At 38.6% G+C, this 27,111-nt stretch overlaps 3 protein-coding genes across 3 annotated transcripts; all 3 read right to left on the bottom strand.

Moving 5' to 3' along the window:
* Window positions 1-749: 749 nt before the first annotated feature.
* On the bottom strand, window positions 750-5,755 carry borcs5 (BLOC-1 related complex subunit 5). The gene is made up of 4 exons (XM_026311918.1): window positions 5,289-5,755; window positions 4,659-4,802; window positions 3,516-3,673; window positions 750-3,283 (listed from the first exon to the last, which is right to left on the bottom strand). Exons 1-4 carry the CDS (start codon window positions 5,344-5,346, stop codon window positions 3,050-3,052), a joined length of 594 nt encoding a protein of 197 aa, XP_026167703.1. The 5' UTR covers window positions 5,347-5,755; the 3' UTR covers window positions 750-3,049.
* Window positions 5,756-6,567: 812 nt separating this feature from the next.
* Window positions 6,568-18,169, bottom strand: smc1b (structural maintenance of chromosomes 1B). The gene is given in 25 exon segments (XM_026311720.1): window positions 6,568-6,711; window positions 6,814-6,924; window positions 7,138-7,207; window positions 7,930-8,081; window positions 8,533-8,687; window positions 8,899-9,055; window positions 9,160-9,258; window positions 9,392-9,545; window positions 9,917-10,062; window positions 10,891-11,032; window positions 11,370-11,476; window positions 11,931-12,047; window positions 12,270-12,407; window positions 12,620-12,766; window positions 12,865-13,056; window positions 13,234-13,419; window positions 13,748-13,955; window positions 14,099-14,181; window positions 14,342-14,482; window positions 14,658-14,916; window positions 15,137-15,375; window positions 16,417-16,620; window positions 16,903-17,015; window positions 17,246-17,434; window positions 18,061-18,169. Coding segments are annotated over 25 exon segments (3,762 nt in total).
* Window positions 18,170-19,218: 1,049 nt separating this feature from the next.
* On the bottom strand, window positions 19,219-24,358 carry cpa4 (carboxypeptidase A4). The gene is made up of 11 exons (XM_026311243.1): window positions 24,213-24,358; window positions 23,322-23,403; window positions 22,674-22,808; window positions 22,440-22,538; window positions 22,147-22,248; window positions 21,822-21,923; window positions 21,225-21,335; window positions 20,916-21,006; window positions 20,237-20,436; window positions 19,923-20,007; window positions 19,219-19,510 (listed from the first exon to the last, which is right to left on the bottom strand). The coding sequence occupies exons 1-11, from the start codon at window positions 24,308-24,310 to the stop codon at window positions 19,323-19,325; spliced, it is 1,293 nt and encodes a 430-aa protein (XP_026167028.1). The 5' UTR covers window positions 24,311-24,358; the 3' UTR covers window positions 19,219-19,322.
* Between the last annotated feature and the right edge of the window lie 2,753 nt (window positions 24,359-27,111).

Here is a 27,111-nt window from a genome sequence, read left to right as displayed (position 1 = left end):
ACAGGAAAGAAAAAAGGGGACAAACCAGCCTTTGATTTATATTCAAATGAGAAGTATACAGGGGAAATTGGATTTCACTTTCATTTCAGAAAATGAATTTCCTGGTGGCAGATCGTATTGTATCATCGCATGGCAATAATATCCAGCTCTGAGCATCAGGAGCTATTCTTCATTACAAAGAGTCCGAGGAACTTTTACACCTCTTCGCCACAAAATGCAATGACAATTTTAATTTCTGTTCCAACGTTCAAATAATACCTGAAGGCCATTTAAAATATTTTTCACCCATTTTAATTTACACATGAAAGGCAATAACATATCAAGGGAGTTCTGCTTTAAATTTCGGCAAAAACTTGTCTCTGCCTTATGTCAACGAACCGGGCTAATTCTTCACCTCAAAGCAAACCAGCCGGCGGACGACCCTTTGTAGCTGTAAGTGTGTTTATACACGGATTAAAAAAATTCAACCAGAAATACAATTATTCTAATTAGACTACACTTGCTCATGGGAAAAGGTCTGTCCACTGCTGAATACAAAGAGGAGCCGCTTATTTAAACTATTTTGGGTCACAGGTATTTTAGCTCCCAGGCTTCTGTGATGTTAACAACTTAAGGGTGAACACAAGAAATGGGCATTGAGAGAAGGGATTCATACGGAGTTTGACTGATCAGTACTATGCTATGGTGACTGGAAATGGGGTCTGTAACATATGTTCACTTCTGATATACTATGATTTTTCTTTCCCCCACAAAAGGGGCAACATTCGAATTTACTATATTCTAATCAAGTCATGTTTATAGGTCTTCATATGTATAAAAACAACTAGCCAGTTTTAAATATTAAAATGGCTGTTTTAAAAAATTAAAAGCTGCACCAAATGACTTGAGAGCTCCTGGATACTGGTTGGTAAAGTAATGCATTTTCCAGGTGTATCATATTGATAAATAGCGAATGTCACAGTAAGTAGGGCTAATGCTATATCAATTCATCTAAACATTATTTTCTCAATTATGTATTTACTCTATGAAATATCATAAAAATGCCCCCAAATGACGTCCTTACTACTTGATGTATCTGGCCAACAGTAAAAACATACATATTTTATTTACCATCAATCAGTGTTTCCCCTACTAGATCACTCTGCCACATTAATCATTAACCAATCTGCTGAAAAACAATAAGTCCTCCGCTCGTAACTGACTGAGCAGCAACAGCAGACACTCCGGTTCTTACATTTTCACCGAAACTCAGTCTTTTGCATGTTGACTTTAAAACGTGTGTCAAGAACCCAGACTGTGTTGAGTTGTGTCTGGCACCCCCTGGTGGATTTACTCAAAGCCCAATATGAAAAACTGCTGCAAGAATAATACAACTGTTTTTTTTTTTTTTTTTTGTATATTTTTAAGTTTTTGTTTTTTATTGCCAAAATGCAAACTGACCAGTGAGGTAAAAAAAAAAAAAAAAAAAAAAAATCACTCATCTAGAGCAGTATTTAGCTACATAAATAGTTTTGACTTCTTTTGTCCTGTTTGTATATGTAGAGATGTCTACATCTGAAATTTCTGCTTCCACAAATTTCCATGTAGGTAAAGTAAATTTTCTTGGTGGTACTAAGGCATTGATAAGTTATATTTAACAATTCACATCATTGTCTTTCCAGAAACAATGTCCAGACGACTTTTGGACATAGACTAGACAGATGAGTGTACTGTACCGTAATGTTTGTGGAATATCCCCAATAACAGACATTTTTCCCAGAAAGCTTGGGAGTAAGTGAGAAAATACATGCTGTAATATGGATGAAACAAAGGTTGAAGACTAAAGCCCATGACTTATACATAAAATAATTCAACATTTTAAGTCAAGTTAATGTGATAATGTTGCTCAAAGAAACTTAAATATTATCAGCTGTTTCTAAAGTGCCACCTAATATTCAACAGCTTTGAGGATCTTTGGTATGAGTGATGTTTGAGTATTGTTGCTGACAACAAGCAAAAAGTTAATGCTCTAATTTGGTACAATTATCTAAAAACGTGGTTTGGATAGACATCATTGACAAGTGGGGTAACTTGATAAAATGTTATCTATTCACCTCTGCATCCATCTTTTGTACCAACCTGCTGAAAAAAAAATCTTCATTGTTCAAGCAAAATTATCCAAATAAAACAAAATATCACAAGTTCATGAGAACACAGTCCTTTTGTCTGTCCAACAAGAGTTTTTTCAAAAGTACACAACCTTCATGCGCCTTGGGGAATCCAATGACAGTAATCCTTTCTCTTCAAGAGTCTCTTCTTCATAATATCCCAATATGATATTGTACATGAAATGAAAAGCGGTCACTACCAGAATGAATCTTCAGACAATGAGCAAAACCTATGGCTAGGGACGTTCTGATTATCATATCCCAAACAATAGAATGTGTATAATATCAAGTGCAAGATCCAAAAAGAATCAAAGCAGCTCTGATTTTTTTATCAGGTGTATGTGAAACTTTTTATGGTACTTTACGTTACTCACTCCCATATTTGATTCTATAAAACACAACATGTTTTTGAAGCATACAGAGTTTTGTCTCTGAAATGTATTTGCTCCCCCCTGCTGTTAGATCAGCAAAAAAGGTCTGTGCCTGGAAGATTGCCAGTTTGATTCCCTGCAGGAAAAGGACATGTAAATATCTACAGGCCCATAACTCCTACAGTTGGGGTACTCTTACAGACAACACTATGTAGAGCTGCTCAGTGGCCTGAAGCCAGCAGCTGAGGTGAAACTCTTGTATGAATATTTTTATATTGAGTAAAAGTGCTAACATAACAAGAATGCTGCTAGTTAAGAGCATGTGTGATCAGCAAAGCTTCTTGCATTAAGTAAAAGAATACTGGTCACGACCCGGAGAGATCATTAGTGCAGTCTCACACTTTTTAGAGGACTTTTCCTGATATACTACATACAAGATTTAGTATTCCTACAGCTGGACAGACCTGCACTTCCTCCTGGAGAGAGGACTGGAGACTTGAGTAGGATATAGCTGAACTGAGTTTTAGGATGCTACTTTGTGGCAGAATCCCCATCAGGCCTCATGGTGAAAGGCTCCAGGCGCTCGCTCTCAGGCAGCATGTTGTTTAAGCGCTCCATCAGTGGCACCGTCTGGTCGATTCCCATCTGGATACGTCTCAGGATCATGGACATCTCATTGACCTTCTGAATCTGTTCAGCATACTTGGCATAGCGTTTCTGGCGTTCCTGCATTATGCTGAACAAGGTTTCTACTGACAAGTCCATCTGTAATTGAGAAAGATGAGAGAGGAATAGAGAGATTGTCTTTCTTTTGATGAAAGAAAAAAATTCAAATGTCTACTTCACCACTGTCTATCATATGAATATCACTATGTTAAGTTTGAGGCTAGTTTTTCAAAGATACAGCTTTGTGTATTAACTACACAAACATAAAATGAAGTTACCAGTAGTTTAGCATGTAATCAAAACTAAATCACTATGTGTTTACCAGCCTTACCTCTTTAATTCTCTTGACCAGTGCATTCTGGTCAAAAGCCACAGCCTCAGCACACTGGTGCAGGTGGTCCTGGTATCGGATACAGAGCTGCAGAACCTGAGCAGCATCCAATCTTTCCAGACACACACTGCTAGGTGATGTCTGGCCACTAAGCACTCCTGTGAAGTAAAAAGAGCAAATGACTTACATGGACATGTTGGAACAGAAATACATTTGACAAGTGCGTAATACTTGGTAATTATTGTAATTAGCAATGCACAGGAACTGACAAAATTACCCTTCCTGCTATTTTAAGAGTGCACATACACAGGAAACTTGGCTCAATATACTGTCTAACACAATACTAATGGGTTGCAGTGGCAATTAGTGTCACCATACAGAATTTGAAAATGGGCCGGTGGGAACCATTTGAAAATGACATTACTCTCCTGATGAGAGAAGACAAACTAAAAACTTAAATGGTAGAAGACAGACAAGATTGAAGACACTCCAATATTGTCTTGGCAGTATGCTTTAGGTCATGGTCATACGGAAAGGTTAACCTTTATCCCATTCTCAGCTGGAGTGCATTTTAGAGCCGGTTTTTCTTCAAGGACCTCTCTGTATTTGGATACATTGATCCATCCCTCATTTCTGACCAATCTCTCTCCTCTAGCCAGGTGATGAAGAGTGTTTGGTGTTCACTAGATACAGTACCCAGAGTTCTGCCCAGAGACGTCCATTTGTGTCTAATCAGACCAGACAATTTTTAAACACTCTTAGACTCAGACTAATCTTACACTCTCAAATGCCAAGCAGGCTGTCATCTGCCTTTTACTGCATCTAACCACTCTACCATAAAGACCTAACTGATGGAGTGTTGCTCAGATGGTTACCCTTGTATCAGGTTCCCCTATCTCTTCAGGGAACATTTAATGACTAATGCTCTGTTAAAGTGACCACTGGGTTCTTGTTCTTGTGTTTGGGCTTCATCTTATTTTGTGGTGACTGGAGTTTGGAGAGTCACAGCAAATGAGATTTCAATTTTGGATTTTTAATACATTTGCAAAAATCATGTTTTCACTTAGGCATTATGGATTATTGAATGTTGACCTCAGACCAAAACATGGCCTATTAATTTTAAATTAAATCCAAAAAAGTTACCTTTCAAAAGGGGCTGAAAAGTGGGTATTTCTTGAAGCTTTATGACATCTGGATCATTGTGGATATTTCGCATTGACTGTGTTCCTTGGGCTACAACCACAATATCGTCCATCTTTGCCTTATGCTTTGCTGGAGATGGCACCACTGCAATAACAACTTTTCAGTTAATATTAAAGAGGCCATGCAGTAGTTCCTTCACACATCTTCACCATGTTACACGCAAAAATCAGTAGTATGTCTATTCATATTATGGTTTACAGTGATCCATTTGAGCAATCTTAAAAACTTTAAAAATACACCATTACCAGTAAAAGTAGCATATCAAACTTCAATGATGAAAAGTATCATCAACAAATTATCCTGAAGGCGTCAACAGTAACAGGACTCATATAAAGTATCCAATTTCTGAGTTAGCTTTCAGTATTATGTCACCAAAAACGTAACGTTAAAAACACTAGCTGGTCAAACATATAATACACTGTGATGCAGTATAGTCTACAATATAGCTAAAGATACAGTCATGTCTTTTAGAGAAAGCTGATATCCCACTCTGCCATAGTTAATTAATGTAGACATCAGTACCAACAGCTAAGTCACATATTCATCTTAAAAGTTAGAAGGGGCTGTCACCTGATGAGCTGTAATCGGAGTGTTTGTGCTCCGCGTCTCCACTCTGTTCGGCTCCCATAGTGCTAACGTTTGGCTAGCTAGCTTAGCTAGCGATTAGTTAGCTTTTCGTCGACGACCACTCAAAGGTCAATAAAATAACCCGAATATGTGATGATAAACCGTCCACAGAGGCTTCACAAAACCCCCAAACACAACCGAGCTGCCAACACGATAAATATGCCGAAAACAGAGAAGCTGGAAGTCAGTAGTTTGATTTCGCCGAGTACAAGCTAGCTAACTTAGCATAGCTAACATTCGTACTTGCGGGACTGTTTGTAGCGAAAGCAGCTAACTCGCAGTTAAAATAGCTAACAGAAAACAGATAATGTCAGCAGCCTGACGAGCTAACCTGTTTTTACAAAATTATGGGATGCGACAATAAATGAGTGCTAAGAGTTGAGTTTACTAAGGCAACACTTCCGTAAATACTGGTCACGGGATCACTGTCTTAATTTTACCGCCCCCTACTGCTGCAGAGGTCTTAAGGTATCAGTGAGCCCATCACTTTAAACTATTTTTCTTTTTCTTCTATTTTTTGCTAAAAACAAAAAAATAATAACATTATTATTAGCTAAAACCGTAATATTATCGAGAAAAATGCTTAGAAATCCACTATGAATGGTGTAATTATGGTCTTTAAATTGGTTAAACTTCAAACTGGAGGTTTCTGGTGTAGTTGTGCTCATGTGTGACCAACCAGACCTCCAGATAATAAACAGAATATAATATGCAACAAACAAGAGCACATATTATCTTCAACTCTTCAGATTTAATGAACTGGACATCAGTTCCAAAAGGTGTAACTTTAAATACAAAACACATCATGTACAATGTAAAACTTAAGCAAAGAATAAAAACAAAGCGGTAATAAACATTTGATAATTGTGGAATAACATTAACCATCCTTGAAGTTAAGAACCACAACATCTTAGAAACATGAACACAGATCTCTTTTAATGTTACTGAATTTACCACCATGTGAATGCTGTTATTTGGTACTATTAAATGGACGAAATGAACTGTCCAGTCAGATACCAAATAGCTAGCGGTTTATACTGTTACCGCTTCAGTGAACTACAAAAATAAATTCAAAATCAATTCAATAAAACAGCCAAAAATGGAACAAAGAAGTCATTATGTGGGGTCTAAGATCCCGCATTTGTCTGCACTTGGTCAAACAGGTGAAAATGTTGGCAAAAACTGCTAGTTTTTAAAAAACAAAACAAAACAAAACAGTTATTCACGCAGATGATTTCAGGCTACCTGAGTCACGTCTTCAGTGCACTCTGGGCTCTTTTTTGGTCTTACTCCCATTGTCTTCTTCAACCAGAGGGTAGGGACGCAGGTCCAGAGTCAAAATGCGGCTGAACATATATTCATCAAACTGTGAGACAAAGGAAATCAATGTAGTGGTGACTGCATTATCATGTAATAAAGAAGTTGAGAACTACTCTTCAACTTGCAACATATTACAAAAGTTTATTACATCTGAATAGACTCCGAGCAAAGCGTCAGCCTTGGAGAAGAACTCCTCTTTCAGGGAGATGACAATGACCTGCATGTTCTCCCTGGACTCCTCCCTAATGAAACTGGTCACCTGGTTACGAGCAAAACACTCAAATACAATATACACAAATATAACCCATAGAAATACGCCAATAGTGGACAACTTACTATAAAATGAACAATAAAAAACGGAAATAGCTTTTTGCTTGCTGTAATCCTGTTCTAAGATTTATTTTTAATGCATTTCCAAATCCACACTATTGAATCCACCTGAAGTTAATATGAGGTTTCAGCAAGAACTTACCTTTCCAATGTTAGAGTTGTCCAGGGCTGCATCAACCTCATCCAAGATGAAGAAAGGAGCAGGGCGGAAGCTTAGAGCCAAACAGCAGAATCAGTAAAGCACTGATACATGCTAAATTTTAAAGCTACAGCAAAAGAAAACTGGTGCATGTGAGTTTAGAGCTAAATGAGATAAAGCAGGACAAGTGCTTCAGAGGGAAAAAATAGCAGTCAAAAGAGGCTGAAAAAGCCTTTAATTTAACAAAGTACAAAAGAAAATACGATGGAAGCTGGAGTGATCGAAAGGATTCAGGGGCGATGTCAAGAGTCTCTTTAGAGAAGAGTTTTTCACATGTGCTTGGTGATACTGAAGAGAACAGTATTAAAGGACTCTCTTCAATCACAGAGCCTTTACTTTATTAGTGCATTCAGCAGTTTAGAAACTCAGTCATTACAAGTTAACCACCTCCAAATGTTATTTACTCAAAGACAAAACTGAATTATCTAAAAGACATAACATGGCGTGTCAGCAATTGTGAAGCAATCTCTTTTGTTTTGTTTTGAACAGCTGTATGGGGCAATTATCCAGCTGTCCAACTAAATAACTGTCATAGAAAACACTAATTTTGTTACATTTTTTGAGGAAATAGGGTTATGGTACATGAACTGTCATCTAAGATTAATTTCAGATTATTTTACTTATTTCTTACTATTATAATCATTTATGTAATTCTGTTCTATTCAGTATTATCTGAAGTACTGTAATGTTATGAAATCACGTATGTTATACATTTTTTGGAGCATCTATGGTTACCTGTGGATGGCGAACAACAGGGCCAGGGCAGCAATGGCCTTTTCTCCCCCAGACAGATTGTCCATGGACATGAAGCGTTTCCCTGGTGCCACGCAGTTGTAGTTGATGCCTCCAAGGTACGGCTCATCTGGATTTTCTGCACTCAGAATGGCCTGGATCACAGGCAGCATCTTATTTTAATTTATTTTATTGGAACTTGTCATGGAAGGCACCTTGTTCATGATTGTAACACAGGATTTGCTGCAGGGTTAACCAAGTTAAACTTGAAAACTCATACAATAATCTCATAAAGAAACAGTAACGTAACTGCCAACAGCAGGCTACAAAAAATATGTAACTTTTATAACAAAGAGAATTATGTATGTTTAGGCTCTTCATGAGACAACCACTGGGTTATGGCAATATGCTGTTATTCACTTCTGAAATGCACACAGAAGAAACTTGTTGGTTGGCTAAAATTATTAAGTCAGTCACATATAGTTAAGTTAAGCTCATCTTAACACTTTTAACAGTGACTATGGAGAAGGCAAGTCACTGATGCAGAAAAACACAATAAAAACAAACATAAGTGTTTCTGCGGAAGATGAGATTTTGCTACTTCACCTGTGCGCTGCTGTTTCTGCATATTTTTTTATAGATTTGATCGATTACAACAGCCACATGCTCAAAGCACTGGCTGAAGAGGTGGAAGCGCTGAGTTCTGACTTGCTCAAACTCCTGACTGCACTTCCTGGCTGCTTTGGTGCTGGCATCAAATGCTTAGTAAGGGAGAGGAAACAAACATTAATCCACTGTTACTATACTACTTAGAATTACTACAAATTGAACAACAGGTAGAAATCCATGTGGTCAACAGTAGAAGATATATACAAATTTTGTAAATCCACTCTTAAATATATGGTGTAAAGTGGTTTTGATTGATAATGCTTTTTTGCAGAATATGGTAGCTATATTGTATTTCAAAATTACCTTCGGTCACCCCCTGTAACTTATCCTTCACTTCCTTCATTTTCTCCAGAGCTTTCAGATTGGGTGCAGTAGCACGATGCAGCACTCCCTCTATGGAGGAGATGGACTCCCTCAGCTTCTCTAGGTGGGTTTCCACCTCCTCCTTCGTTTGCAGTCTCTGTGCACATATATTTTATATCTGTGCTTTACTTGTTTTGTGGTACATGCTGACAGTAAAATTAAACAGAGAGAAAATTAGTGTTATGAGCCTTGATGTCTCACCTTGACCTCTGCCTCCAGTTCAGAGTAATCAATGACTAGATGTGCCTCTCTCTCAAAGATGTCCATGGTGGCTGAGGTGCTTTCAGACTCTACATCCAGCTGCACAAACCATAAGAATCATTCCTCAGATAAGACACTGCTTCAAGTCCGTTGATTAATGTAAGGCCTTAAACAGCTTACTTATCAAATTGTGATCATTTTAGCCCAGACTTCTCCAGGTCTATTGTCTTACCTGCACCTCACTGATTTCATTCAGACTCCCAGACAGCAGAGTGATGGGCAGACCCTGGATCTTGCAGGATAGCAGTAGGTTGTGTCTGGCCAAGCGTTTCTGCTCCAAAGCTGCCTCTGTAGGGATCAGCTCCCGCTGAAGCCTCACCAGCTCTCTGACACAAATTGAGAACATTCCCATCTAAAATTCTGCTATGTGCTATGTGCTCTGTTTATACTTGTTGCTGGATTGTGATTTGGTCATCAAATAAGGGTAAAAAGTAATCAGAACACAAAGAAACAGTAGATCATAGACTGCACCTCTACAGGTACAGCTTTATAGACTCTCCACCTTCCCTATATTAAGTTGCATTTACATAAATGTATATGAGCAACCACAATTGGTTTGTTATGCCTCTACGATCTGGGACAGGGGGAACAGCAGCAATTGCAGTTTTAATAGCAGCAGTGAGTAGCCGCAGTCATGGCAATAATAATAGTAGAGTAAGCATTAATATAAATGAAAGTAATATAAATGCAGTGTTACGCGTTGATCTCCTGGAGGCTCTGGGTTTTCTGGTCCAGCTCAACTTTGGCAGTGACCACCTGGCTCTTCTTAGTCTGCAGCTGGTTCTTTAGGTCCAGCAATTTGTTCTGACAATCCTCCACTGTGACCAGCAGCTGCTCTTCATCCTGCACAGAACAGAAGCACTGAGCTGAAAGGTCTAAAAGAAACTTCAGTTTTAAATTTCAATAATTAGGATAACAGGGTATCTGCAGGTTTCTAAGAGCTAGATTTAAGACTTTTTAAGACCTTTTTAATACCACGCAGAATAAAATTTAAGACCAATTTTGTAGAAATAAAATAAAACATCCCACAATACAACCAATTAACATAACACACTGTTTATTGATATAAACTGTTTACACACCATTTGATTTATTGAGTAAAACAAAAATAAAATGCCAGGTGTTTTCCGACAGGTTTCCGCAGCCGCTTTGTCTTATTCACACCGCATGTGGGTCTCCAAAGCTTTCACACCCATTGTTCCGAGTTTTAAATTTTTTTGCACAGCCTGCACCGGACCTCGAACACGTTGCCACTAACTGGACTTAACCAAAATTAGGGTTTTGTAACCAATTGTCATTAAATTTACATTTACCCATGGCAAAAGACTGAAACTTTCACGCAGCTGCCGTAAAGCATGTGTTAAATGAACTCCCCTCAAACGTGTATTTTAGTAGGTTCCGCCTATTTCGTTCTGCATAACAAATAAGCGAAAGGATTTCAAATTGATTTCAAGATAAAATCTTCCTTATGGGGTCGGTTAGATTTCATTTTAAGACCTTTGAAACGCAAATTTAAGACATTTAATGCTAATTAAGGCCTTAGTTTTATAATATGGAATTTAAGACTTTTTAAGACTTTTTAAGGATCCGCGGACACCCTGGATAAAATACATGCAGAAAATCCATAATCATAAACTGAAGGGTGTCAAAATTGAATGGAAAGCCTGATACCTTCCTCTGGTCAGCTATGGTTCTCTCCTCTTTGGCGATGGTCTCCTCCATTTTCTGAAGCTTCTTCTTCTGCTGCTCCACTTGTTCTTTTTCAAAGTCAATCTGTGCTTTCAGCCGAGTGCAATGACTCTCAAACTCCAGCCTGAAGGGAGAGATATATCTAGGTGTTTATGGTGCAAAAGATAGGAGAGCTTGCATACACAGTGTACAAATATCATGACTGTACTACAGTTAGAAATGGTGTATATGCAAAAAAACCTTTGTATTGATATGACAGAACATTATAGACACATATCATTACATTATATTATTAAATTACAATGCAATAAAATGAAGAGTCCTATACAATATTAAAACATGGCAACAGAACTGATAGAGAATGTTACTGTATTGTAAAGCAAATGTTTCTCTCTTTTTATCATCAAGTTTGGGTGTTTGGTGATTAGTTTAATACAGAAAAGTGGACTGGTGTGTCGCACCGTTTCTGGTCACGCTCGGTCTGTCGTTTCAGGCGCTCCTGCTCATACTCCCGGATGTTGTCCACACCAATCTCAGTGCAAAAGTCAGAGAATACGACGTCCTCCATCTAAATTCACAGAGTATCTACACTGGTAAGTACACACAGTATAACAAGCCAATGACAAGGGCTGGTAAGGGATTTGGTTATTAAGTTCATCTACCAGCTACTCAAGCAGGTAGCCATTGAAATTGTTATCATCAAATTCCATTTGTTTCTGCGATTAATCAGCCCTAGTGGCTAAATACCCATGTTGCCCTTTGTGTTACACCTACTGTATACCAGTGCATCTGCTTCTGAAATTGAGCTACTCTGACTTAATACAGCCTGATGAGATATTGTATCAGGTCAGATTTTATAAAAGTAATTTTAATTAAAATTTTTAGGCTTTTCCACCATAACAATGGAACAAAATTAGAGACCGAAAATAGCTGATTAATTTACTGGTAACTCAGGCTTAACTGCAAAAACAAGAGTCCAAGATATGTGATAGAGGTTGTGATAACTCTGCAGACAGTGGTACCTGGTCAATCTGATCCCTGATCGTCCTCATCTGTGCGTGTTTTGCCTCCACACTCTCCTTCTGCATATAAAGCTGAGATTCCAGGTTTGTTAATTCACTCTCCATGCGCGAGATCTCCTAAAAACCATAAGCAGCACAAACAAGACAAGAGTAAGTCCTGAGAAACTGTTAAATGCCAAATCACCTCTGTCCCTGTGTCATGATACAGTATATTACTGTACATCTGATATGCTTTGGGATTTAAGTGATAGTGGCTGCCATGCACACAGTATAGCCATGTCAAAAACATGGTCTTAATTTTTTTTTAAATTTGAGAATGCCAGAGTTCTGTGGCCTTACTGCTTGGCATTTAAGGATGGTTTTCTTCCGAAGGTTTTCCAGCTCAGTTTTCGAGTATTTGAGGCGGGTCTGAACACCCTGAGCCTGAACAGTGATCTGTTTTAGATCTGCCTCCTTCCTCTTAAGCCTCATTAGATCCTGTCACAGAACCAAAACAAAACTTTAATTGTTAGGAAACTAGATGTATAAAACTATAAAACACATATAAAGAAATTTCAGGCCATTTGTGTCTCATACTTGACACTCTTGCTTAGTTACTCGGCAGGACATCAACAAACAATACACTTGATATCCTTTACTGTGATGATATCAATACTGAAGTTTAATGTGATGTTTTTGTGTTGACTCACACGCAGTTCTGCTGTCAGCTGTTCTTTGCGTTCCTTCAGCAGTGTCATGTCCTTCTCGTCCCAGCAGCAGGCTTTTGTCCGCAAGTCACTGGAGCCTCCAGAAATCACACCAGACTTTGCAAACAGTGTCCCATCCAGAGCTACTGTCTAGCAAAAGCACATTAAAATAAAATGGTTATTAGTAGTTAGTTATGAATAATAACTAACTACTAATAACCATTTTATTTTCCTCCAAATAAGTTTACCTTAATGCGCTCCTGCCTGTCGAAGGCCACACTCCGGGCTTCTCTCAGGGTCTCACACACCAAGGCATTGCCACAGACAAACTGCACCACTTTTCGCAGCTGGGCAGCACCTGCAGTAGCAGTAACCTGTACAATATCCACCACCATCTTGGCACCAGGTACTTCCCTCAGTCGTTCACACAGAGGGCTCACCTGTACATGCAGCAGTGATGGTCATTAGTGACGAGGCATGTATCTCTACCACTCTCAATGACAAAGAAACAAACCAGTTAAACACAGTTACTGTATGTGTTATAGAAGAGATTTTAGCAGCATGTCTTGACCATTTTTGACCTCCCAAATAAGGCAGGCCTTTCTTTTTTAACTTACATCCAAGTAATCTATGGGCAGGAAGGTTTCAGGTTCAGCTCGCTCCTCCTTAATGAAACAGATGCACTCACGGGCCACTTTCTCCGAGGCCACCACAATAGAGTTCAAGTAACGGCCAAACACCTTGGTGACAGCCAGCTGGTACTTCTTATGGATGGGACTGCACAAGTCAGAGAGTCGGCCATACTGGGACAGGAAATGTCATAAATTGGTTCAGAATACAGATTGAACAAAGAGCGTCCTAAAGCAGTTATAAAACAAGGACAGACGTTCCAAAAAAAGGACATTTATCTCTAAATATGTAGCCAGACTTTCTGAGCAGTACAAAAATAGCTCTTATATTACCAGTATACTAAGACAAACAAAAGGTTGTTGACACTGGAAAAAAATTAATTATGTACTAAAGTGGTTTGCGCTCATATTTTTTTGATCACTGAAAAAAAAAAAGAGATTTACTGCCAGTTCAGTAAACTAAAGTTGAATGGTAAAATTAGTATTCCTGTCTGTCTCTTACCACAGATTCAGGGTAGAGTCTGTGGAGCTTTTCTAGCATCTCTTTGCGCTGCAGCTGGCGTCTGCTCTCATGGCTGTACAGGCGGGCATTCCCCTGCTCCTCCAACACCTGGCGCAGTTCCCGGTTCACCTCCTCACTGCGCTGGTGGCCCTGCTGCAGCTCTATAGTCAGGTTCTGCTCCTGCTGACGGTACTCCTCGAGGGACAACCTGAGACATAGAGTTTCCTTCTGTGTCAAAGTATTAATGTTGCCACTGATAAATCACATGCTTAAATCTCCCTGATCATCATGGCATTTTACTGCCTAACATAACAAGCCATGAGGCTTGTGGTGAGGTAGGTATACACATACATGCATTTCTTGTTGTACTCCTCTAGCTTCTCTGCTCTGCATTTCAGATCTTCCAGCTGAGTCTGGCTGTTCCTGATGCTAACCTACAGGAGATGTAGTTTCAAAATTAATTCAATAAAAAATATAAAATCACACATTCAGCAATATAAAACATAATCTGGAATAAAAATTACAGAAGATACAAGTACCTGTCAGCAGCTATTTATTCTGTATTAAATTGAAAATACATGTTTTGGTTAGTACCTCCACTTCCCTCTTTCTCCGCTGGTCGAAAGCCAACTTTTCATAGTCCGCTTTCACCTCCCACTGCAGTTTCTCTGCCTGTTGGCTGAGGACAGCCCCCTGCTTTCGAGCCAGTGTTTTCAGCTCCTTGTATCGCTCTAGCTGTAGCAGAAATACATGCAAAAACATGATAATGATGCTATGACTATGTCAGTTTGATGGTTTGTTGCCCTTGGTGCGTTCAGGCTATATACAGGGCTAACCTGTCAGTTATTTTAACATCATGCTAATTTTCATTCCAGGTAAAAGGGGATGGTGTTGTTTGATACACACTTACCTGATCCTCATCCAGCTCTACATCCTCCCCACGGGCGGCTTCCTGCTCCTGGACCTGCTTCTCGTAGTTCCTCCAGGTCCTCTCCAGTTCACCCATCTCCTGCTGACCCTCTGCCACCTTCTGCTCTTTAATCAACAACAGCTTCTGACTCTTCTTCAGGGTATTACGGACCTCCTCTATTTTCTTCATGTGATGGGAGGTATTTACTTTGGCTTTAATGTACTTAGAGTGAGACTGGGAAAGGATATGCTCCTGGGCACTGAATCAGAGAGTCAGATGAGGTCTGGGTTAATTTTAGGTAATGGCAGAGTTGCTGATTTAGCTAAACAGATGCTATAGCCTGAGAGTTGCTTTTAAACATACCTGATAAAGAGACAAATATACTTTTTCACAGTAACATAGAACTATACCTAAAATCAAATCACAATAAACAAAAATTCATATTTCTGACCTTCTTACAAAACACTCAAAACACATACCAGATCTCCTTCTCAATGTGCTGCTGCTCTCTAGTGAGACGTCCATGTTCCTTCTTGTGGCTTTTGACCATCTGCTCCCAGTTTACCAGTTTATTGTTTACAGCAGTGGCAGCCTGCTCTTTCTGCCTCAGGGTGACACTAAGGGTGTTGATGTCCTTCTCATTATGGTAGAGCTCAGCCAGGCTCAGCTGCAGGTGGTTTTGTTGAAGGTCATCCACCAGTGCCTGGTACCTCTGGGCCTGGAAAAAAGGGGTTGGTCAATCAGTGGAAATAAAAGCTCAAGAGAAACTAAGGCTACTAATCAACAGTCCAACTAAACACTTCAGGCATCATCTCTGTGACCACATATCATATGTCAGAAATTTAGGATGTAATTATACTTCCATTTCCCCCTCCCCTATTAACCGTACATCAGCAGAAACAGTAGAAGTGTGAAGCCCAGCATGAATTGTGAGATAACATGTACAGAACATTATTTTCCATAAACTGATATGGTGCTGAGTGTGCGTTATGTACTACCGTCACATCTGTATTTTACTAGCAATACTAGCCTGAGGAATGCAGGCATCGACTCAGGAAGGATTCTTGTCCATTATAATGTGTTACACTAAAGTCAAATTGGATGACTTCTCACATATTGTGCACTGGAAGAGGCCTGCCTCACCTGAACCAAGGCAGAAGCAGAACAGAAGCAAATTTGGAACAACTCTAATGAAGTGCTGCTACCAACAATTACTTTCATTTGTTAATGTTAATATTCTTTATTAATTTATCAACCGTTGAACAAAATCTCAAAAGCAATAAAAAAGATGTCTCAGAGTCCAAGGTGAAATCTCACACTTTTGAATAATTTTGATTGATATTCAGTTTACAATATTGTAAGAGAATGAAAAGTAGAAAATCATCACAATCAAAGCTGGAAAATTACTAAATAATTGCCATTTTTGCTTAAAAACAAACCTCAATCCAAAATCATATGAGCTTATTAAGTTTCAAGCAACAAGCCAGAACACTATATCAAGCAGCAAAAGCCGTTATCTACTACATAAAGTTTTCACATATCTTACCAGGAAGAATCTAGATTGAGTTTACTTGAGTTTCATTTTAAAATTCATTTTGACCTGATGGACTCGTTGGCTGTGGTAATTGGCAGCACCCTGACATTGCATCACAATTGGACCACCAGCGCCTTGGTTGCGGTCCGTTTGTCTCCAGCATCTGATCATAATGCAGGCATGGATGTATCAGAAGTTGTAGTTAGGTTCATTTGTGTGACCTACCTCTATTTTTTCCTGTGTCACCTGTTTCTTCTCAACAGTGGCAGCTTTCTTCTTGTTGAAGTGGAACTGAGTGTCCTCTCTGGCCTTCAGTAGGGCCGCTTTCTTCCTATCATACTCTGCAGCATACTCTCTCGACTGACTGATGGACTCAAACATCTTGGTCCTCTCCTTGGGGTCCTTCAAAGCTATGCACTCCACTGTCCCCTGATGAGGAGCACAATGAGTAATTTGCAAAGCATTTTTACTACCAGCCATTCCCTATGGTTCCCTATGGTGCCTGCTTCTAAAATTTTTCCCATATTTTAATTATTTTGTCAATGAAGCGACTCTCATGTTTCCTTTCATTTTTTTATGTGTTGAAGCGCTCTTTCAGCTTCTGATTATTCATCTATCATTTTTTAGTTAAAGCACTTTATAATACTTTGGAAATGTACCATAAAAAATGATTTACATACTGAAAGAAACTTCAGTGAAATCCCATTTTACCTGGAACACCAGACAGTTTCGAGCCTTGGTCACAATGCCAATCTTCTCAAGCTCCTCTGTGTATTTAGCAAAAGTAACATGCTGACCATTGATCCAATAGTCAGAGGAGTCCCCTGGAAAATAAAATTAATGCCAGTTAAAATTTGACCATAAAAAGACTCATGTACTGTATTGTGCAAATGTTTGGTTTAGATGTGTGGATGAAAGATATTATCAATGTAATTACAAATACACTTTTATCACATTAGGAACTTCCTGAAGACTCCACCCTGGCACGTGCAGAATGAGACATCCTCAGCAGTTAATTGTAATGTAATGAATTTTCAACTCAGCCTGAACTCACCAATGATACTCCGACAGAAGACAGTCTCTTCATCTTCATCGTTGCAGTACCGCATGGCGACACTAGCGGTGTCGGACACGGGCTGCCCGATGTGGGCTCCATGGATCAGGTCTTTGAGGTGTTTCACTCGAAGATAGACAACCCGCTCCCCCATGGCAAAGCTCAGGGCATCCATGATATTGGACTTTCCTAGTTTGATTAGAGAGTCTTAACGTTTTTCTCAAATCGCTCATCTTAATAAGTTATTTGAATTTTAACATTGTATACAACATTGAAGTTAGTTCACAACTCATGCAATATGCAACACTTCCCAGTTAATGGGACCTTTTGTAAATTTAGTTAAAAACACAAATGGACATCTCAAAAGCAGTTATTGCTATTTATTGTCTGAAAGTAACATTAGTTAACAGCTATAGCCATAAAATGGAAAATTGGTTTCACTTTATTATCATTAATTCAAGCTAAATATCCTTTCGCTTAAACTGCCATTAGCTAATATAGTTAGCTAGATCATTGCATAGCTAGCTAACTGCTGAAAGAACAAGAACGCCAGCAGTGTGCTGTCTAAATTTAACTTTAAGATTAACATTGTAAAACTAACACTAACTGCTGCTAAAACACTGTATGACTTTAATTTCGTTGAAATTACATGTAGTCATTTCCAAGTAGCTAGCTAGTTAGCTAAGGTAACGTTAGATAAAAAGAGCTAACGCTACATGCTAACGCTAGATGTTAGCATGTAGCGTTAGCTAAGCGTTAACTATAACAATTTGAAACGGCAGCTAACTAGCATCAACCTCCTGGACTTCACTTACCAGAGCCATTTGTGCCAATTATGCAATTGAATCGCATGAAGGGACCGATAATTTGCTTTCCCCGCCATGACTTGAAGTTTTCGATATCAATTTGTTTCAGATAACCCATTTTAATTCCGAGTTCGCTGAAGTGAATCAGCAAAAACTGACACTTGAAAGGCGGGAAGCATTTGCAGAATAAACTACATTTCCCTTGTTCTGCCCCATTAAACAGGCAAAGGAACTACATGTCCCTTGTTCCTTTTGTTAAGAGTTTTACTTATAAAGTAATGTAATTTGTAAACTGTCACTATGTCAATGTCTACTCAATTGGAATTAAAAGTTATTTTCATCTACAATTTAAAGTTTTTTACATAGTAAAAAAAGACAGTTTTCTAGGTAAAACATTAAAGCCTCTTAGGGGTCCTTAATGTACAAATATCTAAGTAAATCTAACTTTTCATATTTTTACTGATCAGTTTTGGTGTTGTGTTCACAAACATTACTGTTTAAAAATGCCAACTGTGGCACTTCTTGGACACCAATTTACTTTAATTCAGCAAATGTATTAAATTCAGACCAATACAGCACAATAAGTATGGCTTAAAATATAGCAATACAGAAGTCATGACTTTGTGTTACACACACATTTTTCAGACTTTTACAAATGTGGTATAAACACTTCATTAGTGATTATATTACTAGTGTTTACTTGTTGTTTTGGTTATTTGTAGGTATTGAAAACAGTGAAGTTGCATATCTTCAAATACTAGCCCTGGACATTTAACAAACACGGCTTTGACCTATGTGACTATGACAGTGCTTTAAATAAACACGTGTAAGGCAATGTTGCTCACATTTATGTACCAGACTCAAATGCCTGAGCACACTCAAATTCGCATATCAATCACCTTAATGTAGAAGATTGATTTACATCTCAAGTCTGAATATACTGAAGAAAGTCCGGAGTTCATTTTGTGCTTTTTGGACATTTGTCCAGGGAATATTTAAATTAATATAAAAAATAAAATGAGTTTTAACATTTTTAATGGGCTTAGTCAAATAACTACAACCCAAGCAAAGTATTTAATACATTGTCAGTATAAGTCACAAGTAAAACTGTATATGGTGTTAGTAACTGAACAGAGGTGCACAAAAAGTGCACAGAAACACCTGGAAAACATATTGATGATTTATTGGTCAAAAATTAAGTCAGTTGTCATAAATCAGCATCTATTAATCTGTTTATTTTAAAGTTTGTTCTCTAGTCACAGTTACACCCATCAATAAGGATGGTCACGGACATACTCCAGGATGTGCTTCAGAGCCAGCCAGGTCTCCTCAGCGGTGGGGATGATCTGATTGGCCGGCAGGAGGAAACCATAGCGGCCGGTGTCCCTCAGCTCAAAGGCAAAGGAGTATTTGATGCCCACATCGTAGGACCAGTCAATGCTGCCCCCACTGGCTTGATCTGAGAGGAGAGAAAGAGAGAAGGCAGTGCTTCTATAGTGTAGTAGTAAAAGTCCCAAATTTTACTAAAATATCAAATGTTACAGTATTGTATATACTGTTATATTACTAGTATAATGTTATTTATTGCTAATGTAAAATTTGGAACCAAATTAAACTTTTTTTTCTATTGGTAGTTTAAACACAGTATACAGTACCTCATATTTAAAAGGCTGATCATTTGTCACTAGCAACTACTTTTTACTAAACTTCAAAATAAACTGTGGTAGCGTAAAAGTAGAAGGTAGCATAATATTTATACCCTACAAATATTATACCATATTTGAGTCTATGTACTTATTTTCACCCAGTGATTATCTATCTTGATTACATCAACATTTTTCTGCCATTTGAGTAACTACTAAGTTGCTTACAGATGATTTTGCAGATGCTTCCAACCTTGTAGGAAGTGCCATAGAGGGAGGCAAGTTTCTGCACTGCTGCTTTGCCAACAGAGTCCTATAGGGAACAAACAGTAGACATAATACTGTAGTTGGGCAAAACTGCACAAACAGCATAATACAGGTGCAGGAGTGAACATTATAAGGACAAAGGGTATAGACATGTGCCTTTTATTATTCACACAACTGGTCTCTCTTTGCACAGTTTTGCATTCACAGTGCAAATTAGTGTCAGATTAATTTACCATGTGTCTCCTCACAGTTTACTCCAAATTCTCCCTCCTTACCAGCTCAGGCTGATCAGGCACATTGTTGCAGGAATAGCCGTGGGGGTACATGAGCAGCTGGGAGTAGGCGTGGACAGAGATGAAGGACTTAAAGTTGCCGTGGCTCTTGATCAGGTTCACCACATTCTTCACTTCGATCTCAGAGTGAGCTGAAGGGCCATGGTAAGTATCAAGGCAGGGGTTATTACTGGCACCAGGGCCTGGAGGGAAGAATTTAAAATGAAACGTATTGCTGAGAAATAATAATGTCAATAAAAACTTAGTATTATCATTGTAAAGATACAATTTAAGGCAGACTCCCATCAGATTGTCCTTAAGAAAGTGGCCACTGTTCACATGTTGCTTTCAAGACTTTCAATAGAAGATGAACACACATAATGTATAACCAGTTAAAGCTCAACATTAAATGTTGTTTTAATAGCTTTAATAGATATAGTATTACAAGCAAGTTAGTCTTTTTAAGAAAAAAGGTAAAGACAAAAAATTGTGTAAAACTAAAGCATTCATTTTTCACCCACAAAAAATGGTGTATAGATGAATGTGGCGGGTGATTTTTATCTCAGTGTCTCCAGAAAACATATTTTTACTCAGGTCTGCTAGTGACAAACATGAACGTCTACAACAAAAACTCACAAAAAAGATGCACTGTTGTCAAAAAAGACACATTCACTATACTGACCGCCAAATCCAGCATCCCAGTTCCTGTTGGGGTCGGCTCCTCGGCACACAGAGCCTGAGAACTTGGAGCGAGTCTTGCGCCACATGCGGTTCTGTACATCAGACAGCTTGTTAGTATGTATCAGTCCAATGGTCAGTGCATTATTGTGTGGTGAGGAATTCACTGTACATGCATTAAACATGATTTCAAACTGTGTGACTCATATCACATTCCTCTTCTCATAAACACACACAAAACATTTTCATTATAAACCAGAAAATCTGTGCAATTAATTTGTAGCTTTGTTTGTACTGAGTGCCAGTGACATACATTGGTGTGGGTGTAAACATAGCCATCAGGGTTGGCCAGGATCAGCATGTAAATGTCCATGGTGTTCAGAAGGGAGGTCAATGAAGTATCTCTACCATAATCAGTGGCAATCTAAAAAAAGAACACATCACATTGTGTAAACGCTCAAAATTGAAAACATTCTTTCATATTTTCTGAATTTAAGCTATATAGTGACAATGTCTGCAGCTGAACGTGATGTAGAGGAGAAAAAAAAAGATTCACCAGACGCTAATAGGAAGAAATGTAAGAATAAACTGCACTCTCATCGATTTGACACAAACTGATAAGTCTAGAAACAAGAATAATAATATATAAGTTACAGATCAGTACAATTAAAAGTACAAGTACTAAAGAATATTTTTAATTACTGATTAAAAATTATTTTCAATCAATAAAGCACCATACTGATGTCCAGGTCATCAAATGTAAAGACATTTTCTCTTATTAAGATTCACATGATTTGTCATCCTGAGACTTTCAAGATCCACCGCTAAGATCCTTTTCTTTCTCACATTTTTTTTTACAACTTCTCAAAGAGCTCCAGCACATATCAGTTTAATTGTTGACATGCTGTACCTTGTTGGCGGTCCACACTCCTGTGGCCTGAGTCACCCATTCTCTGGAGTGAATTCCTGCGTCGATCCAGATAGCAGGACGCTTGGAACCGCCAGTGCTGAACTAAATACAAAGTCAATTTGAATTAATCCTAAATATTATTAACGCAGCTACACAAATGTCATCTTAAGTTTCCCCCAGTGTGTGTATGACATACCTTATCTTTCTTATAAGTTGCCATTAAAGAGGTTAAGTGGTTAAAGAAATAAATTCTAGTTAACAGGTACTTACAGATGTGTGCACAAGCTAAACACGTCTTGTACTGTAACAGGGATTATTATCATACCTTGAGCACATACATAGGTCTGTTCTCATAGGATCTCCCAATTTCCTGTTTGGTGACCAGGTTAGGGTGCTGAGCCACCAGCGTGTCCATCCAGCTGTAGATCTGTATGGGGAGTCAGGGTGGGTATTACAATACAGACAAATGTGGCTCTTCTGGTGCTCAATACAAAGGCACCTGTAGTGCAAACACAGGCCTGTCTACACAGTATATAATATCATTTGTCCTACTAGTGTTAATGTTGATTTGGAGATGCGATTACATACTGTGTGTCTTGAACATGATTACTTCCTTACTGTTTCCAGAGTGTGATAGGCTCCAAAGTCGAAGCTCCTGGTGCTGCGCTCCTTCATCTGGTTCTCCTCCATCTCAGCTTTCTCCTCATCAAGAAGCTCCTACATGTGACAAGATTCAAATTCAGCCTTGTCTTCATTTCATTTCAAAATCTAATTAAAACTCAGCACACTATAATCAGGACCCTGAGACGCCAGACCACTGATCAGATTATAATGGAAAGGGAGATTACAGACCTGAAGGTTGTCGATGATGACAGTGAAGTGGATGTTGTGGGCATGGAGGTACTCTTTTACAGCACTCAAACTGGAGCGAGGCACTCGGATGTCAACAGGAAGCTCAGGGGAGACCGGGTGGAGCCAGAAATCCAGCTGAGATCAGAAAATCATTGAAAAACACAGGATGGATTCATTCCTTCGTGTTTGTTTTCTGCATGTGTGCAAATGCCAAATACTTTATCTCTGAAACCTACAGTCAAAGCTATAAATAAAACCTAGAATTTCTGAATGATTATTCTAATCGGAGTCAACTCCAAGATTTTCTCCAGTTATGTTAGACATTTATTGTTTACACTTGTCTCCTTTCACATACTAATTTACACATTAGAGAAGCAAAACTTGTCATATATAGAAGAAAATAATAGAAAAGGTAAATCTCTTGATTTGTAAAGGTTGAAGCACCAGGCCTCTCTGAGTATCTGACATGACACAAGACGAGATGACTCCGTTAAACTTCAACCCACATAGACTCATAAGTGGATTATTTCAGGCTGAATGTCCTTTGCTTTTTGTACTTCTGGGAGGTTGATGAGAAACTGTTTGGCACAAGCAGCTGAGAAAACCTGGATGTAGGTGTTTGTACTGTGTGTGTTTGAGCTTACATACCTCCCACTCCTGCTGGGCCTCCAGAGCCTGCAGGAATTGGACGTCTTCCTCAGACTGTACATTGACCCTGATGACTTGATCTCTGCAAGAAAATCATTTCAATCTCTGAACATTATTATTGTGGGTTCTTAGTTGATGCACTTATGCACAACAATCAACAGTGAGCTCAGCAGCAGAAGGACATTTAATTCTTTGCTTACCAATATAACAAGCAATTAATTATACAAAAGAGCTCCAATTCTTTTTAATAGGACTGTAATTAGGACTTGACCTTTGTCTAAACATAAATCCTAATCATGTTCTACACACTGAATACCAATTTACTTTTTCAGCTTGGTAGCTATTACACATGCTGAACAGCGGCCATCCAAGCAAGGAATCCCATGTAATTAAGTCTCTGAATATTTTAATTTTAGAGCTAAGACTCCAGTTTCTTTCTACTTTCTTTAAATTTGAATGCCTAAATGAGGTTTATTCTGGTCTAACAGTTATTTAATTTGTAAAGAAATAACCAGATTAGCTTGTTTAATTACTATAGCACAGCTGCAAAGTTCACAAATGGCTTCATGGCAAGTTTTAATTTAAATTTCTTCTGACAATAGTAAATGGTTGTTTGGTGCCACAAATATCGATGAAGTTATTTTATCATGTCAATAACATACACTATAGTACTGGCGTTCTTGAGGTGAGTACAAAAGAAAGGAAATGTTAAGTAGATTAACAAACTGCCTGCAGTGGAAGCTATTGAACCCCTAGGTGGCTTTAAATGTCAGCGTTCATATAAAAAAGAATACTGACACCTTTCACAACAAGTGCAAATCAGTGAATTTCAGTGTTAAAGCTCAAAGCTCAGTAATTATTTCTTCCTTCATTGTGCACAGATAAACATACCCAACAAAGACCCGCTCAGCGTTGGCCACAGCCACAAGCACCAGCAGCAACCAGAGGCCTTTCATTTTGCCTGTGTCCAGACCGTTCAGGGGCCACATGTGTGTGAGGCACCAGTTTTTCTAGTGTCCTAATATCATCAGGTGACAGGTGGAGTGTTCCCATGCACCAGCGTTACCTTACTCTCCTGAAAATGACACAGCTGTCCTCTCTGGAAAAAAAGTTATTCTGAGTGACAAACATGCTGATTAAACTTTGATAATCTGGCCAGGGCTCAGCTGCAGATAGCTTTAGTTTCCCCAGATAGTTCACTGACGTCAGTGAACTAGTCACTCTAACACATTATAGTCACAGACACTGTATGTGTTAAAAGTAACAGAGTCATTTTGGGATCAGCCCATAGATCTGGACCCTTTAGAAGAAGAAGCTCTTAAAAGGAGGAGATGATTTTAGAAGTTTGAGAGTCTCGTATGGATACCAGTGTCCGTAAACACTTGCACTGGGCAAAATAACCAGTAGATGGTAGTGCACTACCACACTGCTATAATATAGTACCCTGCAATAATAATACACTCATTTTTATGACTACAGGATTAAGGAGGTTGGATTAGATCAACAGAAAGTTAATTTGTTGTAAACTAATAGAAGAGTGATTAGAATAGTAAACTGTCATGAAGGGAAAGTTTCACTATTTTGTGAATGTTATGGATAAAATAATGCAGGAACTAATAAATAATTAAATTAGCTGGAGATACAGCCGTATATGTGAAATGTTCCTTATTTTCCTTATTATTCCTTATTTTCAAACACGGTTTACTTCAGCACCCAGCACCTGTGTACAGAACAGCAATGTAAAATCTAAATAACTACATTAGTGCCCTCTGGCAGTCTGTGGAAGGTAGTTACTGCAGTATGTATAAACCAAGCTGCAACAAGCAGCTATGACAAAACAGCTTGGTGATAAAGCAATAACAGCAGCTGTGACGAGGACTCAACCTGCAGTCTTCTCTAAGCTTTTACATCTGTGGTGCAAACACAATCATATTTTCTTACTGTTATCAGAGGATTTGCACTAAGTTATTCATCCAGATCTCCGCTGGTTGAGATCAGAGCTCATCACAGAGCCCCCCTGCTCCGATCAGCTGCTGTGACAACCTGCCAAACCCCTCCCCTCTCGCCTCCGAATTAATAAAAAGAGGTTTTCACATGTCACTTCCCTTCCTTTTTAACTCCCAAACAATCTGATGCACAAAGTAGGAAAGGAATTTGAGGCTACTGGGAATGTGGCAGTTGATCTGGGGGTTTCCATCTTCCTGATGGGGAAATTATTTATTGCTGTTCCTGCTGTTTATATCTAAAAATTTAATGCCCCCATGAAAAGTGGCTCTCCATGCAAATGAAAGTGTAGTGTATGTGTTTCCCCCTCTTTTCTCTCTTGTCATTTCCTCTGAAAGCTATAAGAACAAGACACCCCCAGCTAGCATGTTCCACTTGGCTCCCTCTGCTACACTATAAATAGATCCATTTACATTGCATTTCATGGCTCAGCTCTCTCTCAATATTTCAGAGGTCCACCAGTAAATTGACCATTAATCATTTATTACACCTGTTCATCTTACTGTGCACAAAGCATATGTGCAGATATTAAAAAGTAAAAACAAAATCTCTGATCCTTTTTTTTTTTTTTTTAATATTGTCTCTCTACAAAAACAGCAGCATGAATGACACAAGATGACTCTGCCCCCAATTTATCTCAGCATTTGTGATGGGAGTCTGTGAGCAGCTTTGTTGTATGTCACCTGAGCATGTCACTTGATATTTGTGTCCAGTCTGGTGGTCAGATGACAGAGACAAGGTGAAGTCAGTCACCCGTGACTTCCCTTTTGTAAGGAAAAGTCTTTCCCATGATACGATTACACTACAATAAACCAACTATCCCTCTTCCTGCTTCAGCTACAGCACAATAAGTTTCGACAGTGGTGTGAACAAGACATAATGAGAGCAGGGTGAGAAAGCAACAGTTTTTATGCAGGTGAAGAAGAGTCAGACCTCTGATTTAAAATGCATCATGACATGGTGGCAGAACTTTCTGATCTTTTTAGCCCTGAAATGTTGTCCCTGGCTCTTGAGTGCTGAATACTGCCTATTGAATATCAAACACAGGTAAGATGCTGCTGAGTTTAGAAAAAATGATTGACTGTCAAGGATTGAGACAGAATATTTTAAATTGCTGAAAACACCATTATGGCACTGTAGGTTAAACATTGCATCAGTGCTGCCAGTTACTTGACAGTTATGTTAATATTTAGCCAGCCATTGCTACAAATAAAAAATATACTAATAAACAGAAACAATGTCCTTTAAATATAGGATAAATACCAGGAGTATCAGTGCTAGAGAAACAAAAGGAATCCTAAGCAGCCTTGAAATAATACCGGCTTATTAATTTGTTATTTAATGTGTTAGCAGCTGTTACAGCATTTCACTTTTACATGTGTAATGCTGGGTTTTACATTCCTTGGAATAAAATCTGCCTTTGTTACCTTGCTGCCATTTGCTGCTGGGCAGGCACAGCAGCTTCCAAGCTTGATTGACTTTAATGGCTGAAAGTGGATGATTCAGGTTTTATATGGGGATGGTGAGAGCTGTAAGACTCTGCAGTCTATGTCTCGGCTGGAGAACTAAACACTGCATCCAGCTGAACAGCAGTGTGTTGATTCTCAGATAATACAATGATCCCTAAACTAATTTGATTAACTGTTAATGTCAAAAATAAAACTTTCTGGTGCTTAAAAGTTGATGTTTTTTCCACTTAGGGACAGAAGGACTCAACAACAAGCTGAAATTCACATACACAAAATTATTTGGCCCAACGTGTGGCAGCATCACTGAGAAGAATATT

This window comes from Mastacembelus armatus, chromosome 6 (genome assembly GCF_900324485.2).
Source record: "Mastacembelus armatus chromosome 6, fMasArm1.2, whole genome shotgun sequence".
Lineage (NCBI taxonomy): Eukaryota > Metazoa > Chordata > Actinopteri > Synbranchiformes > Mastacembelidae > Mastacembelus > Mastacembelus armatus.
This window is presented reverse-complemented; position numbering and strand designations above follow the sequence as displayed.